This window comes from Talpa europaea (assembly GCF_964194135.1).
Source record: "Talpa europaea genome assembly, chromosome: 7".
Taxonomy (NCBI): domain Eukaryota; kingdom Metazoa; phylum Chordata; class Mammalia; order Eulipotyphla; family Talpidae; genus Talpa; species Talpa europaea.
This window is the reverse complement of record NC_140074.1, coordinates 46,251,357-46,276,985: the sequence shown is the minus strand read 5'-3', so window position 1 is coordinate 46,276,985 and position 25,629 is coordinate 46,251,357. Positions and strand designations below refer to the sequence as shown.

The 25,629-nt window shown below is 41.4% G+C and overlaps 1 protein-coding gene across 12 annotated transcripts in view; it reads right to left on the bottom strand.

Annotated features, from left to right (window-relative positions):
• The window catches only part of LOC311174500 (transducin-like enhancer protein 4), a gene marked incomplete at both ends in the record, with an annotated part of 130,982 nt that extends 106,237 nt beyond the window's left edge, over nt 1-24,745 (bottom strand). For all 12 annotated transcript variants that reach the window (XM_084238941.1, XM_084238945.1, XM_084238946.1 and 9 more), the window contains 4 exons: nt 21,383-21,427; nt 22,599-22,662; nt 23,770-23,867; nt 24,701-24,745. In XM_084238941.1, coding sequence (XP_084095067.1) covers nt 21,383-21,427; nt 22,599-22,662; nt 23,770-23,867; nt 24,701-24,745 — 252 coding nt within the window. The remainder of the gene's footprint in view (nt 1-21,382; nt 21,428-22,598; nt 22,663-23,769; nt 23,868-24,700) is intronic.
• Nucleotides 24,746-25,629: the final 884 nt, after the last annotated feature.

Genomic DNA, 25,629 nt, shown 5'->3' with positions numbered 1-25,629 from the left:
TGGTGTTCACATCTTAAGAGGCAGGAGATGGACGCAATCACACAAATACATGAAGAGAAATTTCAGATACAGAAAAGTACTAAAGAAGATAAAATGGGAAGTGCTGAGAGAAGCCTGGGGCAGAGGGTGGATTTGGTTTGGATGGGATGATCAATAGAGAGGTGACTTCAAAGTTGAGAAGTGGCTGGAACCAGCACTGCCCCAAGCAGGTGCTTGAGCAGGTGTTATCAACAAGTATTAATGCGTAAAGGCTCCCTGGTCACATGACCTCGTGGAGCTTAATGTTAATGGCTTTCCTTCCTGTTGGTTATCTCAGCCTCTCACTTGATAATTTTAGCTATAAAACTTTGGAAAAGAGCACATAAGATGCCAACTTTTGGAGGTATGCCACTTTTTCTGCTCAAAGCTCTAGAGTCTATTTGGTGGGAAACACTAAGTTCCTCAATGGTTTCCAGCCCTGGATCTTTCATAAACACCAATGCCCTAGTCTCACCCCAGACCAGTTAACTCACACTCTGGGAGGGAAGAACCCAGGCTTTACTATTTTATTTTAAAGCTCCCATGGGGCCTCCCCTGGTGGCACAGCAGTTGAGTGCTGGGCTGTGAAGCTGCCCGCAGCCTCTGCAGTGCCGGTTTGATCCTGGCCACCGACGAGGGTCCCACATGGCATGACAGAACTCTTCCTGCCGCCCGCTGCTCCCCTCAGCAGTGTACTTTGTCAGTCTGCCTGCTCTGCTCTCCCCTCTGGCTCTCGTGAATTCTCTCACCCTCCCGTGCTTCTGACTATACCCAGTGCTTATACAAATAAATAAATCTTAAAAAAAAAAAAAAAGCTCCCCAGGTGATTCTAATGTACAGGCAGGATTGAAAGCCATTAAGCCAGAGCACAGGCAGAATGCAATAAAAAAATAGAATGAAAATAAGACAAAAGGGTTCACTGGGGGTCAGATTGTGTGGAAGGTCTTCAATGCCATGCTAAAGAGCTTGAACTTTATTTGGAAGGCAGCAAGGAACTATCAAGGACAAACCTAGGAAAGTTATGATAGATACATACGAGACAGGAGGTCAAGACACTCCAGGCATTTCTGCCTCCACCCCCCCTGGCTTGCCACCGATTATATATGAAAGGTTATGGAAGAATAGAAGAGATTTTTAACCACAAACTATACCACAAGAGGAAAGATGGCGGATGAGAGATAAATTCAGAATAAGAACAATATGAATTCCCAGAGCACCACAGATTTGGATATTCAACAAACATTTTCAGCTATGGGCACATTCATTCATTCCTACTCTAAGCCAGGAGCTACAGTGGCAACAACAGTGGACACCAAATTGATCTGGCCCCCTGAATTGTGCATTATCAACTACAAATGAAGGCCAAATGGATATAAACCTGACACTGTGTGCTATCTAGTGGGTACACGGAGGAGTGCTAGAAAGGCAAAGGTGGGGTGGGAGTCATTACAGTGGCCATATTAATCCCACGATTTTCAGTAATTGTCTACTGTCATGGAGAATATTATAGTTTAAGAATAGAGGATTAAGACAGGACTTACAGAGCCTGTGTTCTAGCAAATGAGATGGGTACTGAGAGAAATGCAAGATATTTTAAAATGCTTTAACAGAGGACTCCACTTCTCTGAGTGAGGATAAAAAAAGAAATGAGACGAGAGGAAAGGGCAAGAACATTCCAAAAGAATCCACCTGCTGCATCAGTGTGTGACATTCACAGTTAAGCAACAGGGACAAGTGAAAGGGAGCAGTGACAGCACAAGATGAGCTGAAACAGCATATCCAGAAGTGTCCAGTGTACTGGGATTATCTCCAGCTGGGTCAGACCACTTAGGAGATGATAGTATTACTCACAGTGAGAGTCATCTTAAATAGGGTGACTGCGGGTGTTAATTGTGACCAAGCCCCTCATCTTAAACACTCATGGAAAGCATCCTCAGAGGCAAGTATTTCACTTAAGCTCAATTTTAAAAGGATTACTCTTGTCCCCATTTTACAGATTAAAGCCCAAGAAAGGTGATTAAGTAATTCACCATGTTCAGACAGCTGGAGAGACATAAACCAAAGCTGAGGTAACTGTGAGTAGATTAAGAGACCAAATGATCAATTGGGAGTGGCTAATGAGTGAGAGGGAGAGGCAATTACCTGCCTCCAGGTTTCTGCTTGAGCAACTGGGTGATGGTGCTGCCATTTCCTGAAATAGAGATTAGGTCCAGAGCAGGCTTGTGAGGGAGCATGTCATTTGGGGACATGTTAAGTTTAAGTACCAGTGTGTTCCCATTGATTACTGACAACGGTCTCAGGGGAGATAACCTGGACTGCGGTAGGAAAAACTGGAGATTCAGCTACTTAGTGGAGAGGGTGAGCTCACCTACAAAAAGGGTAAAAGGAGCAGGAGAAGAGCAGAGATGCATGCTGGGAATAGTGGCTGGATTTCCAGAGCAGAGAAGAGCCCCTTAAGAATGACAATCTTCAGGTAGATACAGAAGTATACCCTGAGATCTCTCAAGCCTGGGATGGAGAAGGCAAAGGCTACAGCTGCAAAGAACAGCCAGGAGGCCAGCAGAGCAGGCCAGACATGATGACAGATGGGAACAAGGAAAGGAAACATGGAGAGCCGGGGAATCCAGCACAAAGTAACTAATTGGATCCAAGACAATGAGAGGAAGTACAGAAGTTATGGGATGATTCCGAACTGAAGTGACACAAATAAGTACACAAGCGCACCAGGTATGGGGAGTGATACAGCCCTGGCATTCAAATCGCAGGCTGACTCTGTAATTACTGGTCCAGCTGAACCCGTGACTTGATGCAAATCCCTAAGTGATTTGGGACTCCATTTCTATAACCATAGAAGAGGAATAGCAGCTCCATATCTGGTTGGCAGAAATATTTACGAGGGCAGATTTATGAATAAAATTCCTTAAGTTAAGTAGTTCTGTTCCAAAAACAGAACTGAGATTAGATAGTGCTACAAATTGAGTAGCTGTATTGTTAGGTATTGATTCAAGCTTAGGGCTCTTCCTGTCTCTCAATTAAGAAGACGTCCCTCATTAATTTATACTACATCAGGGAAAGGCTGAAGATCTAAGGGGGAGGGGGGGCAGACTCCCTGACACTGTTAATAACAGAGGACAGGGCCTCCTGATTGATTGGAAAGGAGTGAGGTCACAGGCCCAGTACCAGAAAATCTACTGTTTTTCCAATTTTTTGCACTGTGACCCAGAAAAGGCATTCTCAGTATTTACATTTTGCTCCTGAAGATTCATTCTTTCTCTTTTCTTGGTAAACAGATACTTGTTCTGGAGGCAGTAACTTTTATATATGGTAGTGAAGAGTAAAGAATATAGGAGGCGGATGGAGGAGAAAGTCGGAAAATTTCAAAGCTTCTTTGATACCACCATGATCGTAACATCCAGACTACAGACTAACAGAAATAGAAATATGGATGGTGAAAATGAAAAACAAAAATTCTCTCTCTCTAAGGCAATGCTATTAAGAATTTGGAAGCACTCAGGATTTAAATTTTGCATTAATCAAAACACAAACCATAGTGTCTCTTACACCTTCCTATTTATGAATTTGTATCAACTACCTTGAGACTTGACTTAAATTTTAATTTTGCACATGTCCACACCACTTTGAACTGATCTTACTCTTAACCTAAGTCACCTTTAAATTTATCTTTTGGTTACACATTCTTTTATTTTATGAACATCTATCTGTCTATTCCTAACGTAACTCTGACAAAACCTTTTGACTGATTAAGTAGTCTAAAGCAGTGCTACCAAGTAGTCAACCCCCAAATTATTATTCCTCAGTAACAAGATAATGTGTTTGTGCCATAATTAAACCAACTATTTAGTCAAGCAGGTAGGTTTGTTTTTGTTTTTGTTTTAAACAACACTGACATTTAGATGAATGAATGGTACAAGTGTATCATGGCACTGTCCACTCTTAAACCATTCGCAGACCTGCACTAGTCCAAGGGTATGCTGAGCAGCTTGCTCTAACACAACACTCCTACACTGCTTATTGGCTAGGACGTTAGAAGAGGTGAGAGGTATATTCCCTCAAGGCAACAAAATTCCCCAACATAGACCTAACAGAACATTCTTTGATCTACTGACATAGCTTAGAGAAGCTAAGTGTCCATATTAGACTTAAATGCATGTGACAGCTTACAAATCACTTCTGCATACTGACCAGCCAGAGGTCTTCCCACCAGATAATGCTAGAGGGGTCTCATTGAGCAGAGGTGCAAGAAGGGAAAAATATTTGTTTTCTCTGCAGCAATGTAACAATTCATCAGTCACCCCCTGGAGTTCAGTGAGGCTACTTAAAGCTAGGTGGTATTAAAATCACTTCCATTTGCTGAAATGTCCCCAAGGTGCAGACTCTGGAACTTAAAATAGGAGAGGTTACACAGATACCACACCACAATCTATCTTAACATCCCAAATCAGGGTCTTATTCAAGAAGCAACACAGACTCTGATGTTCTAAATAAAGTACACCATGGGAGTAAGCAAGAACATAGAAATGGAAGATATCCTGGAGTTTCTTTGGCTCCATGCTACTCAAAATGTGGTCAGTAGACCAGCAGCATCCCTGAGCAATAGAAATACGGTCTCTCAGGCACTAGTCCAGGTCTGCAGAAACAACCCAATTTTAACATGATCCCTGTGATTTGTATGCACATGGAAATTTGAGAAGAACTGCGCCTCGAGTTCATTGGTTCTCACCCCTAAAAGCTCTCCATGGGGAACTTTTAGAAGGCACTGATACCTGGGTTCCAGGTTGGGAGACCCAGCAACTATTATTTTTATAAAACATACAGCTCCAGCCCTATATATATAGATGAAAAACCAAGAGTCAAAAGAGCTGGACGCTTTACCAAGATCATAGAAAATTACTGGCTGAGTGGGCCATAAGACATATTTAGGACTATGTTGTTCAGAAAATGGTCGACTGTTAGGTTGCCAATGAAACAAATATTAATTCTAAAGATCTAAGGTTTCATTTTACTATATACTTTTTTATACTTCTAAAAGCACTTTTGTACTTCCAAACATACGTTGTTTATGTATTACACTTTGGATCTTGACCACCATTTTTCAGTGGGGTAGGGGATATAATTCTCCACCAGTCACAGAACAGTTGGTGGAGACAGGTGAAGCTTTAGCCATGACCTCTGCTCCGTTAGCAGGCAGCACCATGGGAGAGTCTTTTTCTTTCAAAAATGTCTTTACTATGAATATATATTACTTTTTTTTAACAAAATAAAGCACTTCAAAACTACCTTTTAAAGACCTCAATTTAACTTAAAGCTGAAAAGTCCAAAAACAAGGGCACCCACTGTGCTCCAAATATCAATTTTTTCCAAAACACAGAACTGATAGTGCCCCTATGATAAGAAACTGCCACAACTGTTGAGCCTCTTGGTGGTTGATGATTATGTCACTGCATTCAAATCATCGATAAATTAGCAGCACTGGATACACGGCGGTACATCAGGGAGTATGGGTAGAGTACAGGATATTACGAGCTGCGGTCAGATTTTAAAAAAATACCTCACAAAGCAACGTATGTTTCTGATAGTTGAACAGACTGCATGACAGACAGCAAAACCACATTTCTGCATGAGTGTGTTGTATATGTGGTTTTTTCGGGAATGGATCTGTGGCTTTATGCCACCAAGCAATATTTTGGTTTACCAAAATATACTCTACACCCTTTTTAATTTGATGTTTACTTAACTTCCTTTACTATCACTGTTGTTTCTCAACTAGAGTAGCAGTGTCTAAAAAGGGAGGAAAGGTTTAAAATATAGAATATGCTTCACATTACAGAAAAAAAAGTAAATTAACTATATACATATCATTCAAATGGACTAAAGCATGCATCTTAATTTTGGTATTTAGCTTATCAGGGACACAATAGTTGAAATAATAATTATTTTTTAAATGTAACAGTTTTTTGAGACAATTGTAGACTCAGCTAATGTTCGCATGAATTTCTCACCAGGAAAAGGAGATGGAATTACTGACCTAACCCCAGTTACTGGCCAAATGATAAAAAAATTAAAAAGAGAAGAATGACTGCAGCAAAGTTTCCAAAGTTGATGAATAATTTAAAGGATTCTGTACCTATTTTTAATGTTAAAAAAAAAAAAGGAAAAAGTGAAAAATCAAGTAACTTGCAAACTCCCACTGTTATATCTATATAAAGGTAATGGCAGTAATCAAGCAAAAATGAAGAGAAACGCTCTCCTACACTGACACAAAGGTCAAACACCTTCCTTAAAATAAGTTCCTAAAACCACTGCCCACAAAAGGCTGCCTGGCTATTCGTTGTGGTCTGGGTATAGAATAAGGACACGAAAACAGGTCTTGCAGAAAAGAAACCTCGAGGTTCTTGGCTGAAGTATGGTTTTGGCAGGAGATGAAGGGAAGGTGCTGATATGAAGGCATGAAGGCAAGGAAAGCAAAAAACGCCATTTCCTTCTCTCCTTGCTATGCACCTCACCAGCCTATATAATCAAAAACCAAGTCTCCCCCATCCCTTTCTACTGATGGTTCTACCAGTCTGGAGCTTAATGTCTTGGAATGTTTTTCCCCAACTCTCAACCAAAGAATTGCTGGCTCAACTGGGTTCCTCCTTTCGAGGGCCAGGTTACCTCTTCATGTCAAGCAGTCAGGTCCCTGTCCACTCAAATCATTTTAACCAACATTTATTGAATATATGCTGTCAGACCCCAGGCTAGACGCTGAGACTAAAATGAACTATCAGACACAAACTCTGTCGTACTCTCTGATTAATCCTCCCTGTGTTTTCCTTCAACAGCCCATGTACTAGAACTAGCTTTCAAGGCCGTCTTTAATGCATCTCACACTAACCTTTCTCAACCCTTCCCTGTCACTCAAGTAAACTGGAACTGCTAATCATAGGCTAAAATGTATAGCAGTTTCCTGCGTCCTGGATTCCACTTGGCATTCTCCCTTTTCCTTTCCTCCTAAGTGACAACCCCTTCTCCTGAGGTCCCACTAAAATGTCCCCACATCCTCTATAACAACATCCTTAATCATTCCAGAGCCAGAAAGATTTCCTTTTCTGCTTATCATGTCACAGCAGTGCCATCACCACATACTTTCTCATGTTGTTCCTCCCATGCAAGTGCCACAAAAATATCAGAATCTCCATGAAGAGAAGGTTCTACCTCTCACACGCCTAACCCTCAAAGCACGCTGCCCACAGTATGAAATCCATTTGCAGTTATCGAATAAATAAAAGCTATCAAAATCTATGCTTTCCATCTGAGGTGTCCAGCACTACAGAAACTTGGCTCAACAAAGGAAGAATTAAACAACCCCATGAAGATGAAGTTCTTTTTCTGGCTTACGTCTAATCTTAATCGCTGTAGGTCTGGTTCTAGATATTTCAATTACAGAAGGCAAATATTGCCACTTAGAAAGTTAATTTTGTGGGAGAGCCTCTGATAATCAGAACCATGCCCCAATCTGTAAACTCAACTATCAAATCAAAGATAAAACAAGACTTACAGCTCTAAGCTGGGAAGACGACATTAATGCCACCTCTCAATTCAAATCCCAACAAATATGTTACCAATTTTTTTTTTCTATATGCATCTTCAACTGATGCAAAACATCCTAAGAGCTCTAGTTTAGATTTCAAGAAAATCCTATTGGTAGTGCTTAGCTGTGGTTAAAGTAGGGTCCTAATTATGGGCCTCCTTCCTAGGTCAGTCATATCAAGCATTTGGAAGTGTATTGCAACACAAAAAAGCAAAGTATTTGTACATAAGTGTACTCTGCCTGACCCAGCCTCTCCTAAATCTGACATCTCATGAATGCAGAGGAAAAAGGTTTACAAGAAAATAGAGCTACCAAACTGTCGACAATCTCCACATTCCTGTTACCTATATAAACGAGAAAGATACTCAGGGATTTTGCAGGACACAGTTTCTCCATTAAGAAGCGCAAACAACCATTTTGTCTTCTCCACCATAGCCAAAAATATGTTCATCAAGTAAATTAACTGTAGAATTGCCACCATGTTTTTTACTGACTTTAGGTGAACTATAAAATTTTGCAGTTTAATTTAAAACAGGCATTCTTAGAGGCAATAAGCCACACTTAAGAACAGTTTTATATCTTAAAAAAAGAAAAAAAAAAGCTTTTAAAATAGCCCACTCAGTCATAGCAGGGCACAATGGAATATGGAGGGGGAAGCATACCCAAGTGAAACTCAGGTTCACTGATCAGTGTCCACACATTCAAACATATTAATAAAAAACAAAAAACAAAACAAAAAAAAAGTTTCAGATTTATGGGCTACTTAGAAAACTCAGGATTCCATTTTGTTTATTACAATGTAATCAGGACGAGCCAAAAGCAAGCACAATACACTTAGGTTTGTATACACAAACCATGGTCAACAAGAGATAGTTAAAGAATTCAAAAAGGTTGATTCTTGAGCACAATCCGTCAGATACTAACAGCACCACTGTGACAACCAGAAGTATCTCCCAGGCATTGTTAAATGTCCTTGGGAGAAAAGAATGGCCCTAGTTTGAGACCACTGCTCCTGAGAAGCTCTCACTCATTTGGGTTCTGGTTTGCTCACTGGATCAATGAATGCTATAAGGACTATTATGTTCCCACAGAAGAAGACACACAATCCTTTTCAACCTAACCAAGGACCTCCATCCCATTCTCATCCCAGGCAGGCACTCAATGATTTTTTAGTCCTCTAGACAGTCCCATGTGGTTATACACAGTTCCGTGCCTAGTTTAGGAACGTCACAGTCAGAAATATAAAAATATTGATAGGCCTCTGATCATCAGGTCATGAGCCTGCAATGGAATTTACAATAAAATGATGAACCAATTGATTCATTAACCCAAAGCTTATTCACAAAAAAAATCACACTATTTCCCCAACCTGGAAAAGCTAAGCAATTCATGGTCTTGTGCATGACTCTGCAGCGTTGGCTGGGGAAAAAAAAAAAAAAAAAAGGCAACCACCCAAGCAACTCTCCACTTAACAATTACACTAGTAAAAATGTCCTAAAGCAAAAATTAAAGGAATTGTTTTGCAAATTAAAAACAATATGAAGACCAAAGGTTTTTCCATTTGTTTGGATGTTAAAGCAGACACTCCAGGCAGGGGAGAAGCAGTTAGGTCAGGAAAGCAGCTCCAGGTAATCAAGACTGCACCCTCCCCTCCTCCCCCTTCTCAACAAAGACTAGGGGGTTAAGGACTTCCTGAGAATTCAAAAAGCACTTTCCTAATACAAACACAAATTACTATTTGTAACATTTAAGGTCACTGTGTACAGAACACAGCTAGGTACATTAAAAAACAAAAACTAAACAAAAGAAGCCAACCCTTTTCATATGGTCTCTTAGAAAGCAGGTATTGTCAATGGTTAAAAAACATTCAATTCTGGGTCTCCCTGGTGGCACAGTGGTTGAGCGCTGGGTTGCGAAGCTGCCCGCGACCTCTGTGGTGGCTGTTCGATCCCCGGCTGCTCCCCAGCCACCTGAGGAGGGTCCCACATGGTGCGCAGACCTCTCCTGCTGCCCGCTGCTCCCCTCAGCAGTGTACTTCAGTCCTTCTGCCTGCTCTGCTCCCTGCTCTGACTCTGGTGAATTCTCTCACCCTCCCGTGCTTCTGACTGTACCCAGTGCATGTATAAACAAAACAAATAAATAAATAAAACATGCCTCTATTAAAAAAAACAACAACAACAAACATTCAATTCTGAAGGCACACTGCTGAGACCTGAATCCCCATTCTGCAACTTACTAGCTGTAAAACCCTGAGCAAATTCCTTAGCTTCTCTTTACCTTAGTTTTGTTATACATAATGAGACTAACCAGACTGCTTTATCAAAGGGCCATGAATTAAATTAATACACCTGAAGCACTTAGTACATCCCCTTGTAGCCAGCAGGCATTCAATACATGTTGACTGTTATTAATATTCACCAACAATATACATAGGGAAAATCTGTAACTAGTTACAGATGGGCTGTCAGTTACTGATAGGCCCTTAGCCTAGTGATGACTTCTGACATAGGTGTGCCCTTACCTATGAAAGATGTAATATAAGTAGGTTGTAAAACACTAGCAATATTGGCACTGGCGATTTTTTAGTTGTCCACAACAACCTAACAAAGTAAAGCTTCTCAAAAAAAAGAAAAAGAATTTCCCTCTAAACCTTAACTTACTGAAATGGCATGCATTCAGTGTCAAGCAATGAAATCATGGACAGACTTTTTGCTAAGACTGGTCTTTTAAATTCTGTTATAGCCAAAATGTTAGGGGGAAAAGGATGTCCTAAAGCTAATTCCATACAGGCTTTGTGGACTCCACCCCCACTCCAGACCAAAGCCATCAGGACAATGGGAAAGACAAATCCCATCACCACCAAAGGGCAGGTTGCTGGAACCTGAGGGTGGGGTTAAGCAGCCAGGGTTGGTATAAAACCAGACACATGGCCTTTGGGGGGGGGGGGGGTCCCTTTTTGGTTCTCCGCCAGATCGCAGTGCTTGGCCAGCTCTGAGAGTGCTTTGGGTTTCCAGGTTGGCGGATCGGGTAGGACACATTAAAGACTTTATTTCCCTATTTTCTCCCTGAGTTGTACATTTCCTCATTTCCCCTTCCCTTGTAAATAAGCCTTTTATTAACCTTTTGTGTGTGTCTGTAGTGGAGTATTAATAAGTCCCTTTTAAGCACACGGGTGAGGACCCCACAGCCAGGCAACCCGTTTTATATCAGGGCTGCTCTGTAACAAAAAGATACCTTAGAAAGTCATCTGCAAATGAGAGTAAACCTAACTTTTAAAAGCTGCCTGAGCACCAGATCAAGGACCTGTGGCAGAACCACAATGAGCACGAACTTCTGATTGCCTATCTTGGCCTGTTTTGCTCATCATATAAAGCCAAGACCTCCCTCAGAGCTCAGAAACAAAAATAACTTATACACACATAAGTTGAAACGCAAATGAAACCAGTTTTTAGTTATCCCAGCATTCACTTACTCATTTCCTCTACTATGTTCAGGCCCTGTTTAGATGCCAGGGATATAGCACTGAACAAAACGCATTCTTCATACCTTAGAGAGGAAGCCAAGCTTTCCCATATCCCAATTCATCAACTCAAAATGGTCATGGTTAAACATTTTGCCCTTTTTTAAATTTACCTACAATTAACTTATCATAAACGAAGTTAAGAAGTCCAACCCTTCCCTAAGCAACAGATCCCTGAAAGGAAAATGCAAGAGGCCTAAGGACTGGAAAGTTTAAGCCTACTGTAACAAAGTTTACAGACCTACTTTACCATAAGCACCATGAGGTTAAGAAACTGACATCTACCTTGGATTCAGAAAGGAAATTAATCCCAGGAGCTAATTAACAACAGAAAATAAACTACTACATATGGCTTATCACTTTGGGAGAAAATTAACTGGATTACATTGTAACTCACAATTTCAGAAACTGTATGATGCTATTTCCTAATATATGCAAAAGGAAGGACATAAAAATTGATCACTTAAAAGCATCGCTAACTTTACACATATATCTTGTTTTATAATACTGCTCTTATAGTTCTGCATCAACATGACTTTATCCTGAATGCTGACCCCAAGAGAATTAAGTGAATTCTAAACCATCCACTAACTTTGTTGTCACTTAACGTCTGAGTCTTATTCTATTCATTCACAGGCTGGGGAAAAAAAAAATTTTTTTTAAAGATTTTTATTTATGCATTTTTGCATAGAAGAGCTGGAGTGTAGGCCACAGATGCAGGGGGCGAGGGGTGAGAGGATTCACCAGAGAGTGGGGAGCAGAGCAGGCAGATTTACTGAAATATACTGCTAAGGGGGAGCAGCAGGCCAGACAGGAGAGGTCTGCGGCACCATGTGGGTTAGCTCTCTGGCCAAGGATCGAACTCAGGCAATCACAGTGATAGAGCTGAGACTTAACCCTAGGCCACCAGGGAGGCCCCAGGATGGGGAAAATGTCTTATCAACATTATTGAGGCTAAATAATCAATGAGAAAACACCTTGTAAAAGATAAAGTATTATAAAATATAAAATTCTATACCTAGTTTCATTGGGTAATTTCAGAATTAAAAAAAAAAAAAACAACTCTTGAAAACTAAAAACATAAAAATGATACTCAAAAGAAATAACCTCAATTTCTGGTCATCGAGAAACAGAAAATAAACCAAAACCATTTTAAGTCATTTTAGACCAAAGGACTAAAAGAGCTCTCAGCATTCACTTACATTCTAATTTTAAGCTGAGAAAAGTATCCTGAAAAGTTAAAGTACCAAAAATTTAATATAGCTGGTTAGTGGTAGGACTAGAAAGTGTCCTAAACACAGCATTTGGAATATGGCAGAAATCTCTATCATACACCAATAACCTGGAGTCAATACCAGGTTACATTTTACTGGCTATTGGCTGGTTGATCTCAAGAAGTTAATTTCTTTTGTGTCTCAGCCTCATATATAAAATGGAAATAATACTATAATTGCATAAGGTTGTTATGAGAATATATGAAATACCACCTGCAAGGTAATTCTCTAAAACTGCATACTGTTATGATTATTCTTTTAACATTATACCATCTATACCACTAAAAATACATCTTTAAAGTTTCTTGTGTCTTGAAAAGAGACAGAAGCTTGCATTTTCACTTATTTGGCAGGAAGTTAGCTAAACACACCACAGTATAGTTAAGATCAATATCTTCCCACCCACATGTACACATATCTATTAATAGTAAAAGAATTCTTCAAATACACACTGACTAGTGATAGTCATGTTCAAACTGAATTTTAAATTCAGTTAGGGAGAGTTCATGCTTTCATCTTTAAAAAGGCAGATTCAAAATGCTAAAATCTATCTATTCTACTTTAACTATCCTAATGGGGCCCTGAAAGGCACACCAAGTAGTTGCCTTTACTTCCCATTTTCAGCTGTCATTTTTCACAAACTTAACAAGTAGGTACACCACAGGCCTAACTACCCTTGGAAGCTTAGCATGTTATCCTGTAACCCAAATAAAACCTTCAAAATGTAAAATCACACTTTTCTTGGCTAGCTTGACTTGCATCTAATAATCCTCCCTCATTCACCACATCTTTCATGAGCACCTACTATTTGACAGACATAGCTCTCAATTCCAGGACCACAGCAGAGAACAACAATAAACACCCCTATTCCTGTGGAGCTGACAGTCCAGGGGGGAAGAGAGCAGCAGAAACAAGTTTATACTTCGCATAGTGTATGTATGCGCACAGCAGACTTCAGGAATTCAGGAACACTCAGTTCTATTAAGTGATGGCTAAAGTAAATCTCGGCTAGAGTATATTTTAATTTCAGATTCTCTCCTCCTTTTGGGCAGGCCCAGACACTGGAAGGGTAGAGGGGAAAGAAGGGGGCTGGATACTCACACACAAACACACAGATCAGATGTCTAGTAGAGATGACACAGTAACACCTCTTTTGACAGCCAAGAGCAGCTCCATGCTCCTCCAGTTAAACAAGGCCAAGAACATCACAGAAACAAGTGTACTATTTTCTGTTTAGAAATAGCCTGGCCAGTGAAGAGAGACCTGGAAGTGAAGTCAAGAAACCTACATTTCCCTTTTTTACCAGTGACTCCAGCATTGCAACATCAGGCGGGCACTTCAGCAGACCCATAGGAACCCTGGTCTCCCTGCCTGCATACTGATCCCTCACTGTGACACTGGGCTAGTCTCTTAAGCCCTTAAGCCTCAGTGTCATCTGTTCAAGGAGGCCAGTGGAATGACATTGCTTGGCAAACTGTCGGGTACTCCACTGACAGAAGCTATTTAAATAAATACATGGATCCAAGCGTGCTACTTGCTTTACAGGAACATCAGGAAGATTAAGGAGAACATATAAAATTTCTTAAGCTCTCAGTAAAGAAAGGGTGTTACAAAGCACTGTGGCTCGTAATTTCTACGATTACTATTCCTTCTAGTTATATTTCTCATATTTTCAAATTCTTTAACCAAACTAATCGACAGACCTAGAGAAGCAAAATGTACAAAGAACAGAATTCTACTTAGAATAATGAAAATATATAATAAGAGAAATGAAGCTTGCTAAAAAATTTGAAAGTCATTATGTCCACCTTCCTTCTGCTCAACCTCCCACTTGCCTAAACTGCTGTGAACACCTGGTATCTGTAGGGGCCAAGGGACACCACAATAGCCAGGTCAGGTATAGAGCCCAAGTCCTGTGTCAGGAGAGCAGTCAATTCCTTCTTTCCATGAAAGGCAGAAGTTCCCTCCACAATGATGACAAAGTGACCTACTCACCAGAGGACACAGTACCTAGAGGACACCTGGAAATATTTCTTTTTTTGGAACACATTCCTTTATGTTCCAGCTAGGAAAATCCATGCCTGGCCCTTTGTCCCTCTAACTGGAGTACAGGTTACATACTATAGCTGAGGAGTTTGGCTCAGTGGTAAAGAACAGCAAGAGCCTGGCACAAACACTGGGTTCACTCAAAGAAAAGAGAAAGGATATAGATTTGTGTTGACGAATGCCAGCTAAATCCTTTAAGGCAACTACCACTGACAGTTATTACTAAAGCAAAAGTCAAAACAACTCTTAACTTTCACTTTTGACTAAAATTTATGAGACCCCTCCCTCCTAAGAGTAAAAATTTCATGAAATCTACAAGTGTACTAGCTCCAAGGAAGTCTAAACCTTGCAAACTGTCATTATCAGTACAAACAGTTGTCCCCTCCTTAGTGCACTGCTTTCTGCTTCCCTCCAACAGTCCAACTTGTAAAACTGATAACTTAGCCACAAGACTACCAAATCCGTTACCGCTGCAGGGGTGCTAGAGTTTCTCAAGGTGGGGTATGGGGAGAGATCAAAGGTAAGTGCCTGCTAAAAATCACATCCCTTTCATTCACCCTGCAGCCAGCCAATACCCTGCTGCTGTCCTGAAGTGATAAGCCAGACTATCTAGTCACAGAGGCAAAAAAAATGTTCTCATTAAAAGCAAACACAAACAACTTCTAATTGCACACTTTAAACCTTTAATTCACAGTTGTCTTTACCTATTCTATAACACAGAAAACATTTGAAAAGTAGTAAAATTCTAGGAAAGGAAAGCCCAAATGAGGAATGTGAAAACACGCAGGTGCCTACATTTTCTTTCCTGAGATGGCAAAAAACACCCAAAAAGGTAGGTCTCATTCCACAGTCCATTAGTCCAACTGGAACTAATGGGATAGTCCATAGGATATTACATAGGATACAAAGAACTTTGCCCAGCAAAAAATAAATAAAAATAAACAATATTCAGAGGAGATTAAGGGACAGTGAGAAGGAAATACCCCTTCGTTAGAATGCTAACAAGAAAATTTTTTAACAGTGAAAGCAAAAATACTTGCTTTCATTTAAAAGTTGGAGTTGTGTGTGATTTCCTGCATCTAAGAACCTCTTTCTGAACTACAAAGAGGCCACAAAACATCACATTTTCCTCTCTCAGCTTCCCCCTTCAAAAACCCACAAGATGGTGATTAACAAACAGCCCCTTGTCTTTAGGCATAGTTTCAGAAGCCACAAGGATAAGATAAAAGTTAAAATGGAAGAGCAAGTTTGTAAACAAATGAGAAACAGGTTGCCTAAAGGGAGGTAGCACACTCCATCTCAGTAAGCAAGTAAGCAGCTCTTCTGGCTCTATATGTGGGAAATGCCAGAGAAAGGGGACCTAGCAACCTTGCCCCTCACTTGCTGAAAGCAGCCTGGATCTGCTGTTCTAGGCAGACCTGCAAAAAATCCCGACACCCCAGGAGCTCTGTGTCTGAACCCAACATTCAGTGACTCAAAAACAAACCAGGAACTAAGCCAGTCTTCCATTCCAGGAATGAATGGGGCCTGAATCACCAGGGCAGACCCATCTCATAAGAATAATCCTCTCAGGGAAAGTCAAGGGGAAGTTCGGGATCCAATGTCCAATAGCTATTATCACTATGCATAACTGATCCTGTTTAATCACCCTTTGATTGGACATAATCTCTTCCTTAGGATCATCCTGAGAATTAAAAGAATTTTGACAATGTTTTCAGATGAGTGGTAAGTAGTGCCAGATATATAAAAAACATATTCACTTTCATTGAAAGGAACTTCCAGTGCCACTTAACAATCACCACTCTAAGTGAAAAATCGTCAGCTATTCTGAAACCTCAAGAAAGAAAATGAAGAACCCCGCATGAGAGAAGAGAAAAAGGGGACACCCGTATCATCTAGTCAATACTCCTATTATGCTCATACACTGACAGGCTTCATTTCCTCCTCAAGAGCTTCATGGAAGATCCCAGTGACAAGTAAAACAGCTCCATGGGTCCTACCTAAGGCACTGTCACCTGGCTAGCAACTGCCCGAATGATAGACCCTCTCACTGTTTTGGAAAGATGTTAACTTAAAATCTACATATATCTAAATTTACAAAATAGCACTAAAGTTGGCCTTCTACTCCAAAATATCCAAAAGGGGGAGAAGGGAACCCAACCAACAACCTCCATTTGATTAGTATTTATTGTGGATTACTATGGAAGTATAAGTAATCTTAAATTTTAAAAGGTAGTTATAAATCTTAATGAGAAACACAAGAATTGCCCCTGCCCTCCACTGCATGAATGTGCTCTTCCTAAAGCTTTCATGCAGTCTTCAAACTTTTACTTGTAATCACTGCGATTTACTAGCCCACTGTTTACCCCTCTAGATTATTACTGCCTAATATTCATGCAAAAGACAACTGTCAGCCAGCTTCTGATTGGTTTATTAGTTGTTTTCAAGTAGGACACTGCCTTTGATAATAATTCATTTTCGTTATTATAGAAGAGTTCAAAAATCACATCTAATTCTGGAAAAAAAGTCACTGTAAGAACACAACAGACACATTTTTGCCTACATTCTCAAACACCTACTCCTGCATCTAACTCCTCCAACTCAAGCATATATAATCTAAGACAGGAGATGTGCAAGAAATTAGCAATGTTCAAAAAAGTTTTCTTAAGGGAAAGCCAGTCTAAATAGAAATTTAAACAAACTGACTTTCTTTGTAAGCATTGTCCCCAAATAAATTTACTGCACCCCAGAATTAAGTACACTCAAAGCTGGAAAGTTATGCCAGTCATACATTACAACTTCAATAAATCTCTTTTTACTCCCCAAATCCTCAGTTGCTTTCTAAAATAGTTGACTAAGAAGCACCAACCTAATTAACAATAGCTTCCTCGGCAACAGTGGCCTTGATTTCACTTATTTACACATTAACTGCAGCCTCCTTTTGGCCAATCCAGTCTATTCTCTGTACCATGCCGAGCCTTTTATCTGCCCTGGACAGCATTTTCTCTAGCAGATGAAGTAGATGCCGATTGATTTGCTGTCGAGCATGGTAAATTAATAGCAACAAATTGCTGAGGGCCCGTCTCACTGCTCCACCATGCTTCGGCAGTTTTGCTTTATTTGCTCCATGATGGGCAGCAGTCGGCCTCTTCAAGTCAATTTCTTCTTAACAACCTGCAATACTTTTCAATGGTGAAAATAGAGCTGTTCCTTGTAAGTCAGAAATCAATATCCTATTGCCCTTAGAAAATGCTAAACAAGCAGTATTGGCAATCCACTTGGTACTAGAGGGTATCAGATATAATGCAAATCCATACCGCTTCCCTCCTTGTAGTTATTACAGTTTGCTAAAAGGTTCCTAACGTCATTTATCATCATTTACCATCGACCAGAAAGGCTATGATTATGATATCCTATCAGTTGGCAAGGCCCTTTCATTTCTACTCAATTAATATTTTAGCAGCACTCAAATCGTTGAGGCCCAAGCCTCGTAATAAAATTTACATGGTTTGCACTGAAAACACTTTCTTAGTCCAATTTTTAAAAATTATTGTGTATATATACACAAAAACATTCACACACATAGAAACAAACATAAATGTGCAATAGTTTCTTTTAGATTGTGCTGCAGATTTCTTTCTGGCTTCTAGAGATCAAATACTAAGCTAAATTTTTCTAAAAGCAATGAGACTTTCACATTACAGAATATTAACTACAAGGAAATCATGCGATGTTCTCAATATGTGGTTATGTTCATCTCTGTTTACAGTCCCTACAGGGTGAATTCACTCCCATAGCTATTGTTCCTAATCTGCATCCAATATTCACTTTTTAAAGTGGTAACTGCTGCTGTCAGATTAAATCAGGGAGGTCCTCTTTAATTACAGTTTTACAGGTGAAGGATGGGAACAAACAGCATTTAGCAATGTTATCGACTGCATGCATCACCCTATTCTGCCCACAGTCACTGACCCATTTAGAAGCCAAGCTGTATTTATAAAGAGGAACAATCAGCAAAAAAAGTATCAACTAAGCTGTGGGCCAACTGTCCCATCTAAAACAAAGAACAAAACCCCCCCCACTTAAGATAACTCTTTAGGGAGGAAAGGCCCATGTTTTTTCATTTTAAAAAGCTCTATTATGAAGACATCACAATAAAACACGTGCCAATTCTAACTATGCCCCATTTGTCATCTTCACTTTGAAGCTAGGACTTAAGACATCAATTCACATTATAGCCTACAACAACCGAGTCTTAACTTTTCTGGGTTTTTTTCCTCCAAGCTTCATCTGCTCAGCTCTATTGATCCAACTAAGATTAGAAGAAATTAGATACATATTTTATATTTTAATCCCATGTCATGTCACTGAGTTCCCTTTAAAAAAAAAAACAAACTACTAATTCTACCAGACTAATGCTATTTACTCAGTTACCAAAATTTAAATTAATTATGTTCTCAAACATAATTGTTAAAAATTGGCAACATTATGCAGGCTTAATTAAGATTAAATCCAATTTACTAAATGTACTTTAATTGGTACTAATTACATTAGCTTTCATTTCAGAATGACAAATTCCCCATAGGTTTCACTTTATAGTTCTCTATCAGAATCAACACAGGGTGACTGAAGATGAGCAACATACAGAAAAGGGAGGAACCTAAATACCAACAACCCCCACCCTGTTTGTCACTGCTCTGTGCTTTTATCCTTTTATCAATTTGCTAAGTCACAGAGTCATGACTCCATCACAGCCATCATTTTCTGTTCCAATGAAAAATTTCTCTAAAAATAAATACTCTCTGGCTGGCAGCAGCCAAAAAGAAGAAGAGCGTTAACCGAAAAATACACAAAGGTTTCAAATATCAGGGCCACCAATTACTAGGGTACTTCCTGGGACTCCGGGGACTCCTCCTCTTGAACCCTTAGAGACACAAATCTAATAAGTGAATAAGCCTAACCCGATCTTGAGAACTAGGCCCAATTATGCTGCAGGGCAACTTCCCTGCATTATTGCTGCTTTCCATTACAAGGGTATCCAGTGAGTGCATCTGGAAGAGAGGCCAAGAGGAACCAAGGCTGTCTGCCTAAGAAAACAAATAAAGACAGATATGCCTCTGTGCTTAAGGGGGGATAGAAAGAAAATATAATAAGTAGGTGGTTTGCAGGGCTGTCTGTATTTCATAATGTGATAAACTGCCTTCAGGATTCTTGATATGATTGAATTTAAAAGCATGAGAAAAAAAGGGAAAATGTACTCCATTCTTAATTTTAAAAAGGCGGCTTTTGAGGCCAGCCGGACAAGATGACAGTATAAAAATGTGTAAAATTAAGGGATCTCACATAAGCCCACCAAAAGGAAGACAAACAGCCAAATATAAGCTCTGTGCCTCTTAGAAATCTAAATGGTAGAAAGATCTGGAAATTAAGTGGTTAAGGTAAACAAGATACAGAAGGAGAAATAAAGGGACATTAATCATCTGGACCAATCTTTAAAAGACACTAATTAATCTTGGGTGGTGGGGTGAAGACAAAAAAAAAAGGGACATGTACAAGATCCAGACCTGAAATGACATGTAATGAGGATAAGAAACAATATCTCTCATATAATTTATTCTTGTAAGGTAGGGCTAGGGAGAGTCCATCCATAAGCTTGATGGATTTTGTTTCAGCAGGAGATATTTACATTACTAATCTAAATAGAAATGGCTAAGCTGACAAAATAAAAACTTAATTTTAACATGCAGAAAGCTCTACTGTAATGCTAATATTGACAAAAACAAGTAGCATATGAAGCAAAAAGTATTTGAAATAAAAAGTCCTCAGTGTAACGACTCATTTTTTCCAACTTTCTGTTTTCAAGCCCAGCCTATCCGATTGCTTTTATTGTCTGTCATCTTTTAAAGATCTACTATCTGAGTAGATTCTGAATATGTGGCAATTATAACCAAAAAGGAATCCATAAATAGTGCAAGTCTAATAATATGTGGTCATTTCATATTTTTAAACTTAAAAGGTAATGACATTTACCATAAATATAACGATGAAAAGCTTTAAGTTTCCCTCATCTTTTCCCAGCAAGTAAACAGACACACACCTACTCTGAAATGGTTGATGACACCTGAAGCACTTTCACTAGATCACTAAAAATAAATGTCTCCTAAAGGAATTATCTCTGCCAAACAACGGTTTATATATGTATGCTGTTTTCTATCTAGGAAACTCAAACCAAACCATTTTATTCAATCTCCTATAAGAAGGGTTGTTTGAGTCATACCTTTCAAGGTTTTCTGACTAATCATTATCTTTCTTTTTTCATTTTGGCTGAACTAATGTCTAGATTACAAGACCCAGTATTGAACCTTATCAGATCTTCCTATCAGCTTCATTTACTCTACAAATTTTGGAAATAACAATCACAGTTCCTGGTAAGACCCAACTAAGTAGCCTCTGGGGACTGGTAGGAGGATTTTACATCAATTTCTTTTGTAGCTCCACAGATTTAATTTTGATCCTCTCAGCTCACCTTCTAACCATTCTTTCACACTGAGCCAACAAAGACTACATACACAATTTACAGTTTTAGTTTTTAATATTTTCCAAGAGGAAGCTGTTTTATAAGTTTGTAAAACCCAAAATACATAAATTAACTTTCAAGAGGACAAGATATATTTTAAAATTCAGTCAGTGCTTTTCAAAATGCATGAAGTTTAATATACATTCAGTTTTAAATCACATTTTTAAATGATAAAAATTATGCCAATACGCAAAAACATGGAGAGCCACACCTGAAAAAATAGCACTCTCTTCAGTATCTTAAAACATAGGTAACCACAAGAATGTGCAGAATAAAACTGCAAAACATACAATTTTCTATCTAAAGTGCATGCTATTACTGTCATTTAAAATGGTTATAAAGAAATAATAACTTACCTGTTTGTGCATTTCTATATTCAACCCATAGGACATCTCATAATACTGTCAAAAAAGGAAAAGCAATTAATTTTGTGTTCATCAATCTTCCTAGCTTGTTCAAAATCCCCCACATGCATTTAAAACAAATAAAAAAGCGTCGCCCAAACCAAAATTTCCACAGCACCTATCCTGCTAAACCAGGAGGATCACTCTATTATCTATAGCAGATTAAACTAGAGCTACCTTAAGACACAGACTCTAAGAACTCAAAAAACTAGGAAAATCAAGCTCAAGCACAGCACCTTTACACATAACAAGCAGATTTACGCCAAAAAGGTCCAATAAAAATGTGGTACCATACAAACTAATTCCTAGGCACAGTAGGCAACTTAATGGCAAAAACTTGCCTCATACGGATGCTGATCCTTCGAAAGAACTGCTCAAAAAGGTGAGGATGACACTACTTCAGGAGTCTGATTTCTCTTTTTCAGGGTACTGCTCATGTTCATACATTCAAAGGAGAAAGGTCTTATAGGAAATGAATGCATTATTCTGGAGTGTATATGAGCAAGCATAACAATATGCTTGGTAATACTTCTGAAAAAAGTAGATCTGATTTTTTTTTTGGGGGGGGAACATGTATTAAGTATATATAACTGAGGCTACAGAAATTCTGGCAGAACAAATAAGTTATACTGGAGGGTACAACACTTCTCAAATCAATGTAACACTATAAACATTGAAAACACACAAAACACCAGCAAATACACGTGTACTAGTAACACAAAGAGTGGGGAAACAATTGAAGTGATGTCTGGTGTCTTTTCTTACCTACATCATTCCTGAAGAATGAATAAAACCCAATAAAATCTTACAGAAAAAAACTGATTAAAACTGTTTGGAACAAGACTAATAAAACAACAGAGAAAATCACTAGCAAAAACATTTTGCATATGACTCCGAACAAAATATATATATTTTTCCAAATCTATAAAAACAAAGCACAGAAAATTATACCCCATGCAACAGAACTTTTTGAAAATCCCGATCAAGCTGGTTTTCAGAGGCAAGTTATAACATCCTGGAATTACGGGTTGCTAATGGTCACATTCCCACAACCTCAAATACACTAGGCACCGCGACTGTGATCTGTCCTGCAGCCTCCAGCAATCTGAATGTTTTCTTGCTTTTGGTATCCCAACTAAGCACTTAGAATCGGGAACAGTTTTCTTACCATGACATAATGCCGCTGCATCTCAGTCTTCTCACTGGCGAGTTTCTCACATTCCAGCTTCAGGCTATTCAAGACAGAAGAAAATCTAAGTATGCAGATCTTGACTTCCATCCTTCAAATGTAAATACACATCCCCTCCTCTAAATCATCACCTCCAGAATGCCAAATCAACTATCTTAAATACCACTCTCATTATTGAAGGAGAGAGAAGGGGGATTGGAACCAGCCTGGACTTGCCCTTTCAGTAAGGATCAAATGTGAGGGTTTTGTTTGTGTTAAAGAAAAAAAATCCGACAGCCAATTTAATTCCAGAACCTCATCAAGAAATGAATATTCTCTATATTCACTTAATAATACAGGAACAAGGAAATAAACATCAAAAATGTCTAGGTGTCAAGCGCCAATAAATCCCCCAGAACGTCACAAGCTTTTTTTTCCTTTAATGTTCCAAGAAGAGATTAATGAAAATATGAATCAAGCTTGTCTTATGAATGATGTCTTATTTTTTCCCTCCAAAACAGAGACAAGTTGAATACCACCACCAAGGGGGCAAAGTGTAGATCGGGTTCAGTGGTTTGTTTTGGTTCTTGCACTTATGAAATAAGAATTGCATGTCACTAAAAAGTCGGCAAAAGAAAAATATTTCAAAAGCACTCTAAGTCTAATGCAACTGTCTAAATACGACAGAATTTTTTCGGCATAAAAGTAATGAAATCGTTCACTTGCGACTTTCAGGGCGCTCAGCTCTTGGTATTTCAGTGCAATGGCAGAGAGAAGTGAGAAGGAATCAAGCCCGAGTAATAACCCAGGAAGTCAAAAGGCCCCAGAATCTTCCCAACCTTCCATTCTCCTGGCCCCAATAAATCAATATCGAAAGTTTGGCCTCAGCGTTTTCCAAGTCTCCCCAGTTTCGATTGTTCTGTCTTTTTTTTTTTTTTTTTAAATTTACGGGAGAAGGGAGGAATACTTGATTTCTTTACACCTGCCCACGAAGAAAAAAAAAAAAAAGGCCTTAAAAGCTTGTCTTTTTTGCCCATAAGGAAAAAAATACCACCTTTGTGGTCCCCCCCCCCCCCCGCCCCCAGGAGGGGAAGAGGCGTGCTGGGGAGGGGTGGGGGGAGTAGACAAGAGCTAAGCAAACAGGAGGATCAGCTAAAGTCAATATCGTTACCTGTGGTATTGAGCTTGTAAAAACTGAAACTCTTCCTTAATCCGATCACAAGACTCGGAAATTGTAAATTTAAAGGGTTGAGCAGGCTGATGCGGTGCCTAAAGAACAATAATAAAATATTTAATTAGCCCACATCCCAGGCGAGGCAGGGGGATGGAGAGAGGAGACCACGCGCCGCGGGCGGGGGTTGGGGGTGTCACCGCGCCAGCCCGCAAAGAGCGATTAAAACTGCCCCCCCAACCCCCCAACCCGGCCGCAAGTCGGGCAAGGGCTGGTTTCGGGGTGGCCGCAGGCCCCGGCGTCCTCCCGCCCTTCGGGACCCCGAGGGTGTGAGGCCCCGCTGCCCTCCCCAGCCCCCTCGGGGCGCCGGGGGGTCTCCCCGCCGCGCCCACTCCCTCCCCACCCGGAATCGAAACTGGCCCGTCGGGGGGACTCGCGCCAAGGCCATGGCGTCCGGCGCGGTCAGGTCGGGGCGGGGGGTCGAAGCCGCCCCTCGCCCGGGGCCGGCGAGCCGGCAGGTTGGCTCGCTCCTCCCCGGGGCCCCGCGCTCCGGAGCCGCCGCCGGCCCCGCCGCGCCGCCGCCGCCGCCGAGGGCGCCCTCCCCACCCCGGCGCGGAGTCGCGCCGCCTCCATCGCTCGCGCCCCCCCGGAGCAGCCGCGGCGCGGGGACGACACCCGGCTCCGCGCGCCTTCCCGGGCTTCAAAGACAACAATAAGAAAATGGCTACAACTCAATTGCCTCTCTGCTCCCCGCCATCCCGCGAGGGCCACCGCGCCGACCGGGGCGCGCGAGCGCGGGCGGGCGGGCGGCTCCCCGAGCGGGGCGCGGGGCGCGGGGTCCGGGCGGCCCCCCACGCCCCTCCGGCCGGCGGCCGCAACTCGGCGCGCAGGGGGCGCCGCGGGGACGCCCCGGGCGGGCGGCCGCACTCACCGGGTGCCGGGTCTGCGGGTACATCTTGCTCAGGTCGCGAATCATCCAAGCCGATTTAGTGCGCGGCGCTGGGCAGAGGCGCGCGGCTCATTGGCTTTAATGGCCCCGAGGAGGAGGCGGCGGCGCGGCGGGCGCGGCGGGCGGGCGGCCGGCCGGGTCCGAGGGGCGGCGCGGGCGGTCCCGGCCCCCGCCGGGTCTCGCGGGACGCGGGCGGGCGCGCGGCGGGGCGCGGCGGCGGCGGCTGGGTGCCGGCGGCCGGGCCGCTCCGCATTCCCCGCGGGCGTCACTGGCCCGCCGCGGGCATCGTCCGGCGCGTGTCTCCCGCGGCGCCGCTCGGCCGGGCGCTCCCTCCGCCGACCCCGCGCGGGCGCTCCGAGCCCCGGGCCGGGCAAGTGCGAGGCGCGCGCCCCTGCGCCCGCCGGCAGCGCGGCCGCCCGCCCGCCCGCTCGGTCGCTCGCTCGCTCGCTCGTCGGCGTCCCACGGCAAACTTTTTTTTATTTGTCTTTTAATTGGTTGTTATTCCTCCGAATGAATGATCGCGCTCCTGTCGCCGAGCGGCGGCCGACCCCGACTCCTCGGGCTCGGAAGAGGTCCCGGCGGCGCCTCGGGTTTCTCTGGAGCTGTTTTCCCTTCACGGCCACGCTCTTTTAACAGACACCTTTTAGCTTCTTTTACCACATCTCATTTCCTTATTTTCTTCCTTCCTGTTTTCTTGTCTTTTTTTTTTTAAACCCCAAGTGGAAGGGGATTATAAAAATAAAAGAGTGAAACGCTTGCGGCTTTTTTTTTTAATTCTCTCTCCTTTCAAACTCTGCGAACACCACCTCAAAATAATATACAAGTGTGTGAGAGGGGGAAGAAAGCAGCCAACAGCCCAAACACCCGCTCGGAACAGCTCTAACAACACGCTCTGTGTAGGTGACTTCTTT